This window comes from Cynoglossus semilaevis, chromosome 2 (genome assembly GCF_000523025.1).
Source record: "Cynoglossus semilaevis isolate Cse_v1.0 chromosome 2, Cse_v1.0, whole genome shotgun sequence".
Lineage (NCBI taxonomy): Eukaryota > Metazoa > Chordata > Actinopteri > Pleuronectiformes > Cynoglossidae > Cynoglossus > Cynoglossus semilaevis.
The window spans coordinates 718,958-735,865 of record NC_024308.1 but is presented as its reverse complement, the minus strand read 5'-3'; the positions used below and the strand labels follow the sequence as shown (position 1 = coordinate 735,865).

The 16,908-nt window shown below is 43.7% G+C and overlaps 1 protein-coding gene across 8 annotated transcripts in view; it reads right to left on the bottom strand.

The window, feature by feature from the left end:
- The window catches only part of adgrl2a (adhesion G protein-coupled receptor L2a), a 194,200-nt gene that overhangs the window by 4,756 nt on the left and 172,536 nt on the right, over positions 1-16,908 (bottom strand). For 6 of the 8 annotated variants that reach the window (XM_025064450.1, XM_025064456.1, XM_008328904.3 and 3 more), the window contains 14 exons: positions 16,287-16,390; positions 15,489-15,674; positions 15,021-15,059; positions 12,230-12,413; positions 11,482-11,604; positions 10,627-10,832; positions 9,804-9,977; positions 9,251-9,460; positions 7,872-8,092; positions 7,230-7,296; positions 3,679-3,770; positions 1,965-2,133; positions 1,664-1,792; positions 1,027-1,123 (listed from right to left, as the gene is read on the bottom strand). In XM_025064450.1, coding sequence (XP_024920218.1) covers positions 1,027-1,123; positions 1,664-1,792; positions 1,965-2,133; positions 3,679-3,770; positions 7,230-7,296; positions 7,872-8,092; positions 9,251-9,460; positions 9,804-9,977; positions 10,627-10,832; positions 11,482-11,604; positions 12,230-12,413; positions 15,021-15,059; positions 15,489-15,674; positions 16,287-16,390 — 2,001 coding nt within the window. The remainder of the gene's footprint in view (positions 1-1,026; positions 1,124-1,663; positions 1,793-1,964; positions 2,134-3,678; positions 3,771-7,229; positions 7,297-7,871; positions 8,093-9,250; positions 9,461-9,803; positions 9,978-10,626; positions 10,833-11,481; positions 11,605-12,229; positions 12,414-15,020; positions 15,060-15,488; positions 15,675-16,286; positions 16,391-16,908) is intronic. The other 2 variants (XM_025064459.1, XM_017042818.2) reach the window with 1 other exon arrangement.

Here is a 16,908-nt window from a genome sequence, read left to right as displayed (position 1 = left end):
CTGGACTCTGGACTCTGGACTCTGGACTCTGGACTCTGGACTCTGGGCCCTGCTCTCTGCTCTCTGCTCTCTGCCTCTTCAGTTCACAGTCACAGTCTTAAAGACTTCTCCCCTCATTTATCACCTGTGTTAAATGCCATATGTCATGTTGGAAAGTCTCCAGGGATGATTTTAATGACAGGAAAGTGCTTCCAGAAGATAGAGCCCTGCCTCAGCACACCTCCTCTCCAGGGTAACCAGCCGAGTTACAAGCCGGAGTGATCAATATCCGACTGCACTCCCTCTCCTGGTAGTCGTAGTAGTGTTGGGAAAATATTTCTCTGGCTGTAACTGTGCTCTGTATGTCAGAGAACCACAACAAAGTTCTAGGCTCAGATGAAGAGTTGAAGGTTTTCACCTCATGGAAGGTGAGAATCAAAAGGGGAGAAAAAGGAGTGCGACGAGGAAGAGGCGACGAGGAGGAGGCGACAGGAGTGGAGTTCACGTACTGAGAGGGAGCAGAGAGCCTAACTACACACTAAGTACTGCGGGTCAGCCAGAGTTGAACATCATCTTCTCATCACCATATTTGTGCTCAGGTTAAATAATAAATGACACGTCTCCTTTTTCCCCCTCCCTCATAAATCCTTCTGCACTTTAACAAGTCACTCTGTTTGCTAGCAGCTAGCTTAAGAGTTTCCTGGAGTAAGACTTCACCCCATCACATTCTCCTTGGTCTCAGTTTTCCCTGAGATTAGATACAAATTCTACTCAGACAGTATTTAAATAGTCTGCTGTTCCTGAGGCGAGGTGACAGTGCAGGGGACGTGAGGTTGGACCTGAGATCCTCCAGTGTTAGCAGAGACACAAACTAAAGACTTGAACTCAAATCCTGTCTGTCTGAAACCCAAAGTCTTTTTTAGGCATAATAAAAAAAGCTCCCGTTTGGTTGTATGAGATCATCGGTCGCTGAAGGAGGTATTTTTAGCTGAATGATGAAATGTTGATGGTGGAGTGCATGTGCAGAGGGATGAGGTGTGAACTGACCTTGGTTAAGGGTGGAGGTGCTGTTGATGTCACCTGAGATAAAGGAGGACTCAGTTTGCTTTCTTACGGTGTCATTCCACATTCTCCTGATTCGACTCTGTCAGGTCAACAAGGGACAGTCATTAGGACTATAAACAACCGCCGTCGCCTTTCACAGCAACTTTCATTTCTTTGCCCGTGTGATTACTACGCTCTCCTCACTCCTCCAGGCTAAATTACACGTGGTGAGGCCGGTCTCAGTCAGACTCAATGCAGCTTTCAGAGCGGCCTGTATTTGAGCTCCTCTCTCACTTCATCTGGATGTATGGTCTAATCAAGCCCACTCGCCTTAAGTAACAAAAGGATAAAGAAAATGTCTTTTTTGTTGTTGTTTTTTTTCCCTGCAGTTAAATTGCAATTCCTGTTAAGTACCTATGCGGCACTGTTTCCCATGCATGTGATGTTAGTGATAAAGAAAGCGAGTGCTACAGGGGGCAGGAGAGAAGGAGGTGCCCATGCCGTGGAGCAGATGCTGCCTGTAAAATCTGCCATAACGTTTGATCTCCCTGAGAAGCTAAAAGAGAACGAGCAGGAAATATTGTTCTCTTCCTGTTTTGGAGCCGGGACGATCTTCGACTGCATGATGATGTGGTTCTACCTGTGTACCAGATGAGTAACGGGCGCTGGTCCGTGTGGTGGAGGTCTTGGCCGAGCTGTGGGAGCTCTCGGTCGGCAGGCCTCCGCAGCAGGACGTGTGGCGGAAGCACTTACTGTACTCTTTACGAACCTGCGTGTGCAAACGGTGGAGTGTTTGTGTCTGATATCCACTTCACATATGACTGGTCCACATGTGGGCCACATGTGGGCCACATGTGGACCACGGTCCACAAACATGAGACCTTTAATCTTTGTAGTAAATCAGCTGTAATTCAGCCCATCTCACACCGGAGGAGCTTTACCTTTTTCTGGAGGAGGCAGTGAAAGACGAAGATGAACATTCCTTGAAAGGTGTTGAATATCGTGAAGAGGTACGCCATGACGACGGAGGCTTCACTGATGAAGAAGAGACCGAACGACCACGTGAGTCCCAGCAGAAAGAGCAGAGCAAAGGCACCCATGACCCAGGATCTACGACAACAAGGAGAAAGAAACAGACAAGAAGGCGTTCTGTGAGAGACACAGTCAACGTCAGCTCTAATTCAAGAATCTGTTCCAAAACCAAACTCAATCAAAGGTCCTTTGTTTAAATGAAAAAATAAAATTCAGTTTTCAAATTAACCTCAGAGTTTAATAATCAATGACTGTGGTTCATTAAAATGACTACTTTTTATCAGAACATGGTAAAAATGGACGGTGGTCCAGTAGAACAGTGGTCTCACACACACACACACACACACACAGAACAACAGCAGTGATGATGGAAGAACAGTGAGTGGTGTCGAGCGGTGACGTCAGCTGTCGATGAGAGGTTCGGGAGATGAACCGGCAGAAGAACAGAGCAAGGAGAAAAGATGGACAGAAGGAAATAAAGGAAGAGAAAAGGCTGAAGGATGAGGAGAAGAGATAAACGTCCGTACAGTTTGTTCTTACTTGATAAAACGTTTATTATCTTCATAGCTAGGGAGCATGATGAGCAGGGAGAAAGAAACACAATTAGATCAGAGTGCACAGAGAGGTCACTGAGGGTCAGCTGGAATTTGATTGCAAACTTTTATCCAAACAAGGGCGTAGATAGGCGTCCAATCAGGACTCACAGCTTTGTGCTTTTATCTTAATTATTTCCGAGCAAATGAGAGACATGAATCAGCAGATTTTTGCGTTAAGTGTTTGGTCATTTCAGAGGTCTTTTATTTTTGTATTTATTTTTTTACATTCCTAAAATCCGCACCTTAACATGTGACCTCTGACCCACGCTACAGAGTGTGATGTCACGTGGTTGTATAAACAATCTAAGTTGAATAAAAGCTTACCCCGGCAAATCTGTATTATAGTAGCCGTCACAAACACGATAATTACTGGTGCGGGAGCAGAAGCGGGAAAGAGAGGAGAGAGAATGACAGAAGATACAGAAAGGAGAGGGGGTGCGTTAATATTACATTTACATGCAACGTGCGAGGACGACAAGGCAAAGCAGAAGAAAAAAATAAAAATAAAAACATCATCAAGAAACAAGTTCAGATTCAACTTATTTCTGCAAAAACCACAGGATAAAGAGCAGTCATTTCTGACACACCAGTCACTCTCATTGGTCCAAATAAAACAAAACATCTCCTCCTGACTGCAGTGCCACCACTGGGCCACTAGGTGGGAAAATGTAATTAATGAGAAAAATAAAAAAAACCAGAAAATGTTGTGAATGTTGCGTTCAAGTTGCAAACCGCTGGATGAAGCTAACCTGCTAACCCTACATTACGCGTCGATTTTAATATTTTGAGTTACATTGGTGCCCCCTAGTGGATCATTTGTACTATTCTATTTTACGAACTCAATGTTACAGTCACTTGCAACAGAATGTTAGAACAAACAAACAAACAAACAAACAAACTCTTCAAATACAGTGAATTCTTCATAGTAATAACACTGAAAACATCCTGTGGTGAAAACACTATTACTATCACCTTTGTTATAATAGGTTCATAACGGTGGTATAATAACATGTGACTTTTGACTTACTTTATATTCTCCAGTCGGCTTGAGTCTGGCTTCAGGGTGGTGGAGTGCTTCACCATTTTGTACATTGTGATGACCAGGAAGATGAGATTGAGCTGTCACAACAGAGTAATGACGGTGTTAATACATGAAGATGCAGCAGGGGGGGGGAGGGGGGGGGGAAGGAGAACTGTTAATTTGTCTATAAAATATATTAAAAGAGGAGAGCCTTCAAATCTCTGCATGTCCACAGACTAATCCAATAAACATCTATCGTTCCAGCCCGGCTCAGACGGGCTGACTGGCGCCAAATTTAGTGTCATTCTATATCAATAAGAGCATGGAAATGCATTAAAATCCATCAGTGAAAAAAAAAGCAGCAGCCGCCTGGCTAAGTCACAAGGAAATGAAAGGAGCAGGAGAAATAAGAGATCGCTTGGTATGAAAACGCATATTTGCTTTTTATACAGAGTGAAATATTATGAAATAGAAGCAGGTAACCCAGAGCGTATATTTTAAGTCCTTGTGTTCAGATAGATTTACTAGTGGCAGAATAAATAGTCAAGGAGTAAGAGAGAGTGCATTTCTCTCTCTCTCAAATCAATGCATCAAGTCTTAAAGAGGCGGTGGCACGTATCAGGTTATGACAAGGATACCAGGTGCCGTCTCTGGGTGCATTAATGTGCACCGCCTTAAAAAAAAAAAAAAAAAATCAATACTGTGATTTTGGAACACAACGAGCAAAAAGCTGCTCCAAATAATTCACAGCATAAAAATTTCTTCTGGGGCAAAGCAGTTCCTCACAGCGTGTACCTGCACTCACTGTGTTTCTGCTGCAGGTCAGCCATGTATAAATGATGTCAAGGAGTATCCCAGAGTAAGAACAAAAATATGAAACGTGTCTCCAATCATGCATAGAAAAAATCTGGCCAACATAAAACACTCAGCCAATGAAAACATTGGATCTACACGACTGCAGCACAGGAGAAAAGAAACTCCTGTAAAAACGTCTCACAGATTAAAAACATCGTTGGAACAAACATTCCAGTCTTATCTCAGCAGGATGCAGATGTGTTGCCTTTATAAGGACAGAGACTTAAACCAGCGCCGCTCGCTCTCCTACGTAGATGATCCACACAATCAGGAGTCTGACAGTGATCAATAAATCACCGCTCCACACGGAACACAGACGGAGCGGGAAGAACAGGTAGAAAGACAAAAAAAAAAAGTTGTTTTTTGGTCTGTGGTTTAGTTTTAAAGCTTTCAACCATTATTTCCATCGTTCTCCTGAAACAGACAATCGGGGTGTGGTGGGGGTCAGACGGGGGAGTGAGGAGCCTTTACACAGCCTGGAGTGGTGACATGGATCTAATGAGACAGAGCAGGACACGGCACATGTTCCCACCCCCACCAACACACTCTGCCTCCCCTCCCGGGGGATCCTCCTCTCCGCCTGGCCCCCTCTCCCCCACTCTGTCTCTCTGACTCTGAATCAACACTGGCAGCCATGCAGAAGCACCTCGCCACACTGGGACGGAGGAGAAAGCTCTTTTCTGGAGTGGACGGAGTGTGTACACACTGAACTCCAAATGAACTGCTGGGGATAAAATATTAAAGGTGCAGATGGAGCTGTCCAGATGATAAGAACGACTCGCTACATGTCATGATCCAATAGGCCTTGTGTTGGGGTTGCTCACGCATGCTAATGGACCCCCTCCCACTCATTACTTCCATGTTCTCCTTTCATGGAGCTAATACCCCCCTGAGCCCAGAGTCAGAGCAACCGGTGCGTCAGAGAAAGGATCTAAATGGCCTCCACCAGCATTTGTTTTCTGGTCCTGTTTCACCCGAAAAGAACAGGAAAAAAAAACAAAACAAAAACAGAGGAGACAAAAGCGGAGGAAGGAGGAGAAACCAAAGGGTGACAAACAAGCATGTCCACTCTTGGCTAGAAAACCACCAACACGGGCCGGGCTCCACGGTGAGGGTTATGTACTATTTCTACTTTCCTCACTTCCTTTATTACCAAGGACAAAGGCAATTTGTAGAGAAACCAGGGTCACGGATGGTGTAGACAAACCTTGTTCCTGCCTGCTCCCCTGAGATGCTCCTTTCCAAAGCACTTTGTCTTTTTGAGTCAGTTGTTGCACAGAACCATGGAGGCGGCGTTCCAGACCTGAGCCACAGCTACAAAACCTTATTTCTGTCACACATTAGCTCTGCTACAATACATTAGCTCCTCACAGGGTCATGGTTCCATCTCTCCGGCCATCACCGCCGGGATGATGATCATCCTTTCCACTGCAGACATATTTTTCATGCAAATCACCACGAAGCCCACATGGGAAACAACACGCTGCCCAGTTCAGGACTGAACAAACACAGAAAATCCCTGTGTGGCTGAGAAAGGAGGCTGGTTGTTTATTTTAAATACAACATTTTTCTTGAATAATAAGCTCACCAGCGCTACGAAGAAGAAGAAGAAGAAAAAAAAAAATCGATAAAAAACCCAAACAGACTTTTCACCATCTTTTATTTAACACCAAAATAGGGCTCCTCCTCTATTTTTTAGTGCTACATTGAAAGCCAATGTCTCTCTGTCTCTCTCTCTCTCGTCTCAGAAACTGTGAAATACAGTCCAGTGTGCAGATTCATCTTTTATTTATTTTGTTACTCCACAGACAAAGAGCTAACTTCACTCTGAAAGACTGGAGCAGGTTCTCAGTGATGTTCTGGATTTGTCCAGTTCTGACACCAGGTGGTTCAGTGTTTGATGTTCAGCAGTGGTCACTGCAGCTCCAGATACACTGCCGACCATTACGCTGGATAATGAACACGCTACTTTACACAATACTGCCTTCCTCTCACAGGATGTTGGGCCTTCCTTCCTTCAGGTGGACGTTTTGGTTAGTGCTAACGCCGTAGCTGTGAAATAGCAGGTTTCTGCAGACGGGGGCAGCGCAGCTCCCTCAGGTCTTATTCTCCTGGACCTCTCTGATGTAGCCGCAGATAATAATGTCACGGCCGGTAAATAATTGCACGCCTCGGTCGGGTATGTGTCAATATAATATGCTACATGTCCTCCACCCCTGATAGTCCTTGACCAAAGAGAGGTGACTTTGCTTCTCCTCTCCTCCCTGACTCTGTCATTTACTACAGGTGGACAAACAGGGGTGAAGCAGATGCAGAGGAGAGCAGATCTCATTCTGCCATCTGAACGGGTGTGCTGTAAAATACAGCCTTGAAGGCATTTTTTTAATCTTTTTTTTGCCTTAATCATAAATACAGTAAAGCCTGAAGGCCAAGGTCTGCAATGTGAGAATTCTGTAAATGCGTAAAAAAGTACATTATCAAACCCTGATCCTTGTCACAGCTGCAAAGAGGAGAGAAATGAGGGAAGACTCCGAATCTTTCCTCGCTGGAAAATTAAGCTGTCATCACGGAGGAGTGAAGAAGCAGAAATCCCCGTGACTTCTCACCTGCTCTATCTCACCCCAGCATCTCTTTCATCTCACACTCTCAGCCCCTGCTCACTCTGTCACTCTCGATATTCAAAGGAAAACAGAAATGCTTACCATGATGACAAAGGTGACAGGTCCTATAAAACTCCAGATGAAATGATTATCCACACTTAGCCAGCACCTACGACAGGAAAAGACACACTTTAGATTCAAGATGCACAAGAGCAACTATGAAAAAAAAAAACACACACATCAGTGTGTGTTCCTGTAATGGATGTTAATGGAAATTAATTCATTTTTTGGTTACTCAGCTAATGATTAAGTGCATAATTTATAGACCTTATTTAATGGGGGCACTTCCAAATGCTCATGTCACAGAGTGAATATTAATAAAACAGAAGGGAGACCCCGAGTAGCCGGGTCTCAGCTGAGATCGAGCCATTAATCTAGGTAAAAGGCCTTTTCAGCACTCTCCTCTTTACAAACACGGGGTCACAGGAGGGTCTTTGAGCAGAAAGGCATTAATGTAGCCGCACCTCCTGAAACCACAGTGTCGAGTCTGTCGGCTGCTCTCAAATGACATCAAAAATTGAACAGCTGTCCGTCCCCGAAGACGCTTGAACGGCGCTGGCGTCTCCACGGACGCACATTAGAAGAAATAATGAATGTGATTGTTCTCCAACCAGAGAGCGGTCTACACGGTCTACACGGTCTACACGGTCTGCACCACATCAGACCACGTGTCACTGGACTCACGCTGTCTTTGTCCCGTAGCTCTGGTAGTCGATGGCCGCAGACACGGCAACAACGATGGCTGGAAACAGGTAACCGGACACGTAGTAGTACTTTTTCCTGGAGTATTCGCTCTCAAAGACCTCCACGAGCATCAGGTACAGCTGGACGCCCTCCAGACACATCCAGGAGAAGGAGGCCAGGAAGAAGAAATGCAGGATTCCAGCGATGATCGCACATCCAACCTGTGTCAGACATTTTACATCAACATTATATCTACTTATAACAGAACAAAAAGTAATCTGAGTAATAAATATCTGTATCTGTGGAGTACTCCTGATGAATCACCATGTTTCTAAATGTGACTAATGTTTTTCTCTCATTATTACTGGGACAGAAATGGAGATCATACTAGACAGATGTCTGATTAATAAAATTAATAAAAATATTCTAAAAGTATTTCGTATCATAGTTTTCTTCTTGGAGTTGGCTGGTAGAAGAGTTACCTTCAAACCTTCTATAAAGTCCTCCATGTTAAACAGTCGACATTTGACAGCCTACAGTTTTTACACATTAAAAAATGTGAACTCTGAAAACCCAAATACAGAGACTGTAGGTTTAATACTTCACTACAGTTTCAATCTCAGAATAACTTTCAAAAACCTGATGAAAATGATGACATTTCTTCCTTCCTCTCAGTTCAACATCAGTTCAACATGTATAAAATGAACTGATGTCACCAATAATCTACAGTCACACATGCAGTTAGTCACAAAGTCCCAAGACAAAAGAAAAGCCGTCTCTTTTACTAAGAAGCAGAAATTTTCTTCAAAATATTTTTTCACTTAAAAATATAATTTTTTTGGTAAAATGTTATTCCTTTAAAGGATTTCACATCAGGTTTATAATTTGTGAGTGAATAAAAAGTTCAACCATCTCAACATTAATAGTCATCAAAGCTGTGGGGGACGTGTCTGGATGAACCTGAGTGAATAAAAAGTCCAACCGTCTCAACATTAATAGTTCTATATTATATAATGACAGAAGTCATCAAAGCTGTGGGGGACGTGTCTCAGCATGTCTCAGTCACTTCAGTTGGACGTCTGTCTCACAGCCTTCTGACACAGACTTGTACGTTTACTTTGATGTATCAAGAAGGAAGTGATGATTCCAGAGGGCGGAGCCACGCTGCAGCAGCTCTGGGCTCAGAGGAGGACAGGTCTCTCACAGTAATCTGTATTAATGCTGCTGTCCCGCTCACGTCTTGTCGGGGACAAGCAGCAACAAACAACACTTAAATTCCCATCAATTTGACTCTGGAAGGGTCTTTTGTTTTGTCGTGGGGCTGAGGTGAGATAAAGACGGGGGGGAATAAATCAATGGGGGCAATCGTCCCGCCTTACCCTGGGTTCTGTCATATCGATACCAATTAGGAATATTAACTCGGCGATGAAGAGGTTGATGCACAGGTTCTTGTGGATGGTGTTGCGGTCGCTCTGAAGACCCCGGAAGAAGCAGAAGGTGAAGATGCTGATGGTGAGGCAGACGAGGGACACCACGATCCCAACACGGGTGATGACGGTGAGGAGCAGCTCGTGGACTCTGTCATTGACCTGGAACAGGTATCCTTGTTCCATTATCTGATAAATGAAACCACTAAAATGTGCGTGTTCTGAACACAAAAATACACAGCTGGGTTGCTGTTGTTGTTGTTGTTGATTTTCATGAACAATTAAAGTTGACAAAGTCAAATTATGTACAACGACAAAGTCTTTTTCCTCCAACAAAGAAAATTAAATTACAAATCGGTGCCTTTTTTACACAGTCGGGCAATTAATGAAATTGAAATTCGTTGAACTTGCTTTGGACCCCTTTAAAATACCCCTGCACCACAAGGGGGTCCCGCCCCCCACCTTGGAACGACATAATTATGTTCTGACAGCACAAGTTACATACTGAGATTTCACGGTGTGCCATCAGGATGGCGAAGTTGGTGAGATGACTGCAGGAGCAGGTGCTGTGAGTTTTATTGGACTCCAGGAGTTTGCAGCCTTGGGTGGACCAGTAACCCATCATGCTCCTCTCAGAGTAATTCCAGAAGGAGCAGTTGGAGTTGAAGTAGTGCTCCATCTGCAGATAACAAGAGATATGGTTGAGTGTCCAAATAATTGACTGCCTGAAACTGAAGCACATGTAGAACACGGAGGCCGTTTACCCCCCACTCAACCCGACTGACGTGGATGAGGATGTTTCACTCCACGGCTCTCACCAAGCTTTTCATATGTTGTGTCTAATTTGGCACACGCTTGTGAAATCAACCAAAGCATTGTTAGGTATACGAGGCCGTAACAAGAGGGAGGCATAATTGTTTGACGGCGAGACTGAGGAATTGCTCAATTTCTCCGATAAGAAATGGAGTCATGCGAGGCCCTCTGGGAACTCTGGTGACAACTTTAAAAGACGAAAGATAATTGGTGCTCCAGTAATTTCATCCTAGATTGTATGGCTAATCTAGGAGGTAATTCCCCCCACTATAAAAGAAAATGGGAATCATTTATATCCCAATGTTGATTAAAGAATTAGTTTTCATTAAGAATTCACTTAGGTTCTAAAGGCTGCTTTAATTTGATGTTCAATGACTTAAATAAACTACGGACTGACCCAGACAGACATTTACAATTCAAAGTGCAGCTCTGTGTCTGGTCTCCACCTTCTCTCCTGCAGATCTGGAGATCTTTTCTAACACGACCTCGGCATTTGTTCAGGCTGGGAGACTCACGTCAATGTGCTCCAGGGTGAAAATCACCGGGTCGTTAATGAACACGCGGCTGGACTCCTTGTTGATTGAGGCAGCGATGATGTCAGAGTTGACCGCCACAGACATGTTCCGGCCGTAAGCTTCATTTTCCATCTTGATGGTTGCATTCTCCGTACTGAGGAACTGGCCCAGGTTTTTGTAGAGGACAAAGACCAGCTTGGCCACTCCTGAAACATGACGCAGGGGAAAAAGAAAAAAAAGAAACATTTGAAAAAAAACAAAACAAAACACATTGTTTGTTAATTAAATAAAGTGGGTCAAATTATTAAAATTTGTAATCAGATTGATTACAGGTTAGAAATTGATTCATCTCAATTAATTGCGAGAAATCAAGTTCATAATTGTAATTAATTATGATTCATCAGATCAAGTCAACATTTCTAATTATGTTGACTAAATAATATTTTCTGCATCAAAAAGTCAAATACCAACAATTTTCTGCATCAAAAAGTCAAATACCACATATATGTAGGTGTGTGTGTTTTTAGTTGTGACCAATCAGAATGCTGTATTCACTGTTCACGGTGTAACAGAGCAGACGGTGGATTTGTATTAAATATACAGTACGTGTTTTTCTGACTGTTTATTAAATTAAAATCTGATTTTGATTTTACACCTGAATTGACGTTCATTTTGACAGCTCTGATAAAAACATAAACATTTTGTTTTATTTACTGAAATAAAAGGATCTGTGTTGTCACGTGTCTGTGTTTAGTACATCTCAGTTAGTAGTGAAAGTCATAGTTTATTTATTTTTTTCAGACAGAACAAGCACCTTGTGATCAGCCTGTGTTTGTTTTCCATGGGTATATTTACCATTCCGACTGTTGAGCTTGACAGTGTTGGCCGAGAGCTGGATGGAGATCCCACTCTTGCTGGATTGTGGGAATTTAAAATCCTGAACCTGGCCATCTGTGCTGAGTACGTACACGTCCAGAACTGCCAGGTGCAGAGAGGCAGCAGGGGAGGTAGAGAAGAAAGATGAAGGAAGAACACAACAGAAATACTTGCATTTACATCACTTTGATTCCAGGGCATTCATCACGGCCAAGCTCTGTTTTTGATATTTTTAGAGAAATGTGCAAGACGCGCTACGGAAATAAGACCAGAGCCACCGCTTCCTAACAGTCGCTCTCCCAGTACACGTTAACACAATGTTTTAGAAAACAAACCTGGGTCATTCTGAAGAAAATGGAGGAGACAGAGGAGGCTTTGGATGAACAGTGGAGCTAATGTTCACATTAATGTATAGAGTTACAGGGTCTAGACGCGTACATTTGTAAACTAAGCGTGCACAATCAGAGGATCCAGTCTATTTAATTGTACCATATTCATCAAGTTGTCAGTACGCGACTCGTTAAACCTAATATGGGGTTTTTCTTTCTGCTCCCCCGAGGTTTAAATGCTTATTATGAAAAAAAGTCCTTTTTTTTTTTCAAGCGGCAGCCTCGGTTTCCCGTCACGAACCGTTCCTTCTCCACAAACTCAAAGCAGTGAAATGAAGTGAGCTCGCATGAATCGGAAACACTCGTCATTTCTTTACCACAAGCTCGGCTCCACTTACTGATATTGTCTGCAGGAACTTTAACAAAAGCAGGTTCCATGAGATTGTCGGCGAGGACGAAGGCCCCCTCCTCCAGAGTGTCCAGTAACATGGTGGCTGCGTGCGTTTGCTCCGTGCTGTTCATGTCACGCCACGACTTCAAGGCCTCGGGTCGGAGGAGGTTATCCACTGTGTCCACGATGGCCTGCGTTCAAAAGACAAATGACACACGTGTGAGTGGAAACCAACATGGACATGAGGTGAAGAGGGAAAGAAAACAATCATGCACTGAGCAAATGTAGACAAGCATGTACGTGCAAACTGAGGGGAGGGGTCCTTGGAGGGTCGAGAAGAGTTTAAATGGATGAGGGGAGAAATAGAAGAAAAAAAAATATATTTTATGGACAACATCAAATGCTACGTAACAAACAAGGACAGGACATCCTGAGTCTTATAATGAAATAATTAATAATTAAAAGATGACGCCATGAAGGACAAAGTGGCCAAACACAGTTCACTTCCTGCTGTCTGCTGCACACACACACACACACACACATATATAAATACATATATATCTATGTCTTAATGCACATGTATGCATACATAAATATATGTTTTTATTTACACTTGTTTTGTATTCTAATTAAATTTGAAATTTGTATAATTTCATAACTACATGTATGTATGTGTGTGTGTGTGTATATGTAAGAGTTTATATGTGTGGAAGAGTACGTACACATGCATCTGTATGTACAGATATATTCCTGTGTTTTCATGTTAGTCTGTGTGTTACTATTACCAGTATATATTTGTACCAAATGATAAAAAGTCAATTTAAAAAATTAAATAAATATAAATTCTGCTCCTGGTTTACGAGGCTCTTTGCTCCTCTGCTCCTCGGCCAGGTTACCCTGAGATGACTGCTCCTCCACCAGGTTACCCTGAGATGACTGCTCCTCCACCAGGTTACCCTGAGATGACTGCTCCTCCACCAGGTTACCCTGAGATGACTGCTCCTCCACTCATATCACCCTGGCTCAGCTGTGTAACTCGTTACGCTCAGCGATCTGAACCTACTGTAAATGGGTCACCTGCAGTCCTGACGACCAATCACAGCGCTCGACAGGACAGGTTTTGCTTTCTGGTTCAAGAAGTCACAGGGAAGTTTACAAACCTCCACCTTTGATAAAACTGGTACTGGAACCTGGTCTGTGTGACATATTTACTGCAGCTGAACCGTGTTCTGAGGACGAGTGGTGAGGTTTTATTTGGATGATCAATGATTACTATCAACAAGTAGTTGATAATAGTAATAATAACATGCTGTTACAGGTGTCTGTGTTATAACCACTAACCATGTAGTTTGTTATTCACTGCTTATTACAGGTCAGAACCAGACTATATTAATTAGACTAACGACTAAAGACACTTTGTTGTCACTTCCTGCTTCCATTATTAACTGCAGAGCTGAGAAAACACCAGTCGTCCCTGATGAACGGCAGTAATTAGATATGTTCAGCTTGAAAATAATTGAACCCTCAACCCATACCAGACCACTGAATTTATTAGAATTCAGACAGACACAGACAGACACAGACAGACACAGACAGACACAGACAGACACAGACAGACACAGACAGACACAGACAGACGTGTTCTCTGATACCAGGTGCAGTCGTTCTTTACTTTCAGGAAGTCGTTATTTAATGCCAACAACTCCTGGTTTTCTCCTGGAAATAAACCCTGATGTGTCTAATCAGGTGATTAGTAAAGGTGACGGCTCATGGAGAGTGGGGGGGGGGGGGGGGGGGGGGGGGGTGGGGTATGGCGGGGTGGGGCGGGGGTTAGTGCTAATGCAGTGTTGTGTCATGGATGTCAGATGTCAGATAGTGCCGAGTCACCAGTCTGTCTCCCACCATCTCTCATTAGTCTAATAACTGCTGTCATTTTCACTGTCACTCTCTTCTAACCCACGTGTTGTGACATTAAAACACAAAACGATGACGTGACATTTTTAACAGAGTTGACGGTGAGAGGTGATATATGTGTGTGTGTGTGTGTGTGTGTGTGTTTTTTTCTTTCTTTCCTCCTTTTCCTTCCTCTCCTTGCAGGAGCACACGGCCATTGACCGGCTAATTAGCTGGATCCATTTTAACACTGTCCCAGAGGAGAGATCTGGATGGTGGGGGGCGACTTTGGTGGCAGGTGGAGGACAATGAGCTCCCTAATGATAGAAGGATATATATGGACAAAAGAATTTAATGTGCCACCAAACCTGAAAGCTCTCAATGAAAAAAATGGAGGTGGACAACCTTATCAACCAGACAGAGCTAAGGACGTGCACGTGGAGCCTGTGCACGTGGTGAGACACGTTCAAGTCAGAGCCCTGTGACTGTGATGACTTGAACACAGGTTTGGAATCAGAGGATGTTTCTGTGTTAAGAGCCTGAATGTGACATTTAAAACTCATGGATCACAGGGAAAATAAAATGAAAAAAAAAAAAAATGACACACGACATTACTGTCAATGCAGAGAGTGGGATATATATATAAAAGTTATCCATGAGGGGAGGTCACCGTAGATACAGAAAATGAACTGAGAGCAGAATAAGAGCAGTTTAGTCACAAATGTGTCTCTGCATCCAGCAAAAAGGTAAAGAAAAAAAAAAAGAAGTAGAGAAGTAGAGAGGTAGAGGGCAGAGCAGAGCAGAGCAGGACATGCTGCTGAACTTTGACACGGACATGAACAGAAACAGAACAGGGGGGGTGGGGGGGGGCAGCACAAGTGTTGGCAGAAGCATCGCTCCAGTACCTTCATGTACGCCCTGCATGTCCTTTCTCGTTTTTGAAGCTTTTTTTAATAGAAAAGGGAGAAATAAAAAACAACAGACATAAATTGTAGAAATTCTTGCTAAAAAAATAAAAACCACATTTGTAGAGACAAGGTCTTGACTCAGGGCTGGCTACACTGAGATCCTTTCAACCAGCAGAGTGCTTCACATACTAGTGACCTCCATGACTACTAATGTTTGAAATTCGTTAAATGGTGCATCGTTTTGACCCCACGCTGACCTCTCTACTATTTTAAAACCGTAAAAGTCACTTCAGTTCTGTCTGCCACACAGATGTTCTGATTATCCTCGATAGAAAAGAAATAAAGAGACAAAATAAGAGACTTCCTTCCCATTAGTTAAGCCTTTCTAATTCCTAAAGACATTTCTGACTTCAGTGAGATGCAGAAAAAGGGTTTATTAAACTCTTTATTTTTCCTCCTTCTCACCTTGTTGAAACTGCGTCCTGCAGAATCCTTCTCACTCGGCCTGAGCTCCTGCAGCTGAGCATCCAGAATGTCTACCAGCTGCTCCATCAGACGCACCGAGGAGCTGACATCACCGGCGTAGATGGGGCCTTTGGTGTGCTTTGCTAACTCGTTGGCCAGGTTGGCTGCATTTTCACCGCTGCGGATCTGCAGGGGACGAGAGAAGAAAGGGTTACGGCCGGCTGCACGGTGGATATAAACTCTTCTTTGTTGCCATGTGTCTACGTTTGAATCACACTTGAATAAGTCCTTGAACTGTTATTTATGAACACAGGCATTTATGTTTTCTCCATGCAGGAGAGGTTGCCATGGTAGCAGTTAGTCACCTTGATGAAAAAAAAAAAAACCCTGCATGAACCTGGATATGTTAGACGTACAAATTTGAACCAAATGCAACACTTTCTCCACAGATGGTTCACATCAGAAGTTGATCATGTGACCCTCAGTTAAAACAAAAGTCCCACAGTGGAGAAGTCACAGTATAGGTCTGTGCAACTCACATAGGCCTCCACAGGGGGCGCTTTAGCATGTGGCCCCTCTGGGGCTCAAACCCAGGACCTTCTGGGTGTAAGGCAGGTGGGATCTGCCTCTGTGTCTTGTCTATTCTACTCTGAACATCTGCTTTTAAGTCGATGATCGAGGCAGTCTGAGCAGAACCCACTCCTGAGGACGACCTCTTCTGTTTTGTCTGCTCCTTCTACGCTTTTAAAAAACACATTCCACTCAGAAGAAAAACAGCGCGGCGCTGCCCGTACGAACCTTCTGGGCCACTTGGTTGACCCAGTGGGAGGTGCAGTTGCTGAGATCTGGGCCTCTTGGGTTCCAGGCCCCCGTGGAAAGGACACATAAATAAGAGGCCGTGCCTGAGAGGGAAAACAAGAGTCGTCGTCACTTCACATCAGTCAGATCAGATCAGATCACATCGGTCTGCTCGCCACCTCCTTCATTTGGACACGGGCAGATTTAGGAGGTAAAATACAGAGAGATGGCACATGAAAATGGTTAAAACCATTTCTGCTTATGCATGCACACAAACACAGCAGCCATGCCAGATCTTTTGTGTTGCAGCGCGGCAGCCTGGTTGAAGCTGTTCCAGTGCTGTCAGAGGACAAATTACAGGGAAATGGTTGGATTCAGTAAACATGGAGATTCACAAAGTCATTTCTCCAAACAACATTTTTCAGTAGCTCATCGAGCCACTTTTGCTGTAAACTAGTAGCCCCCCCCACTCGCCCCCCCCCACACACACAGTAATTAGACCTTATTTCACACACAATCAAATGAGAGATTCATGTCTCCATGAGAGCTGAGTGAAACAGCTGGGCCTCGGCTTCCACAGCTCAACCGCCTTAGATTGAAAATCTGTTCCTTTTAAGAGAAA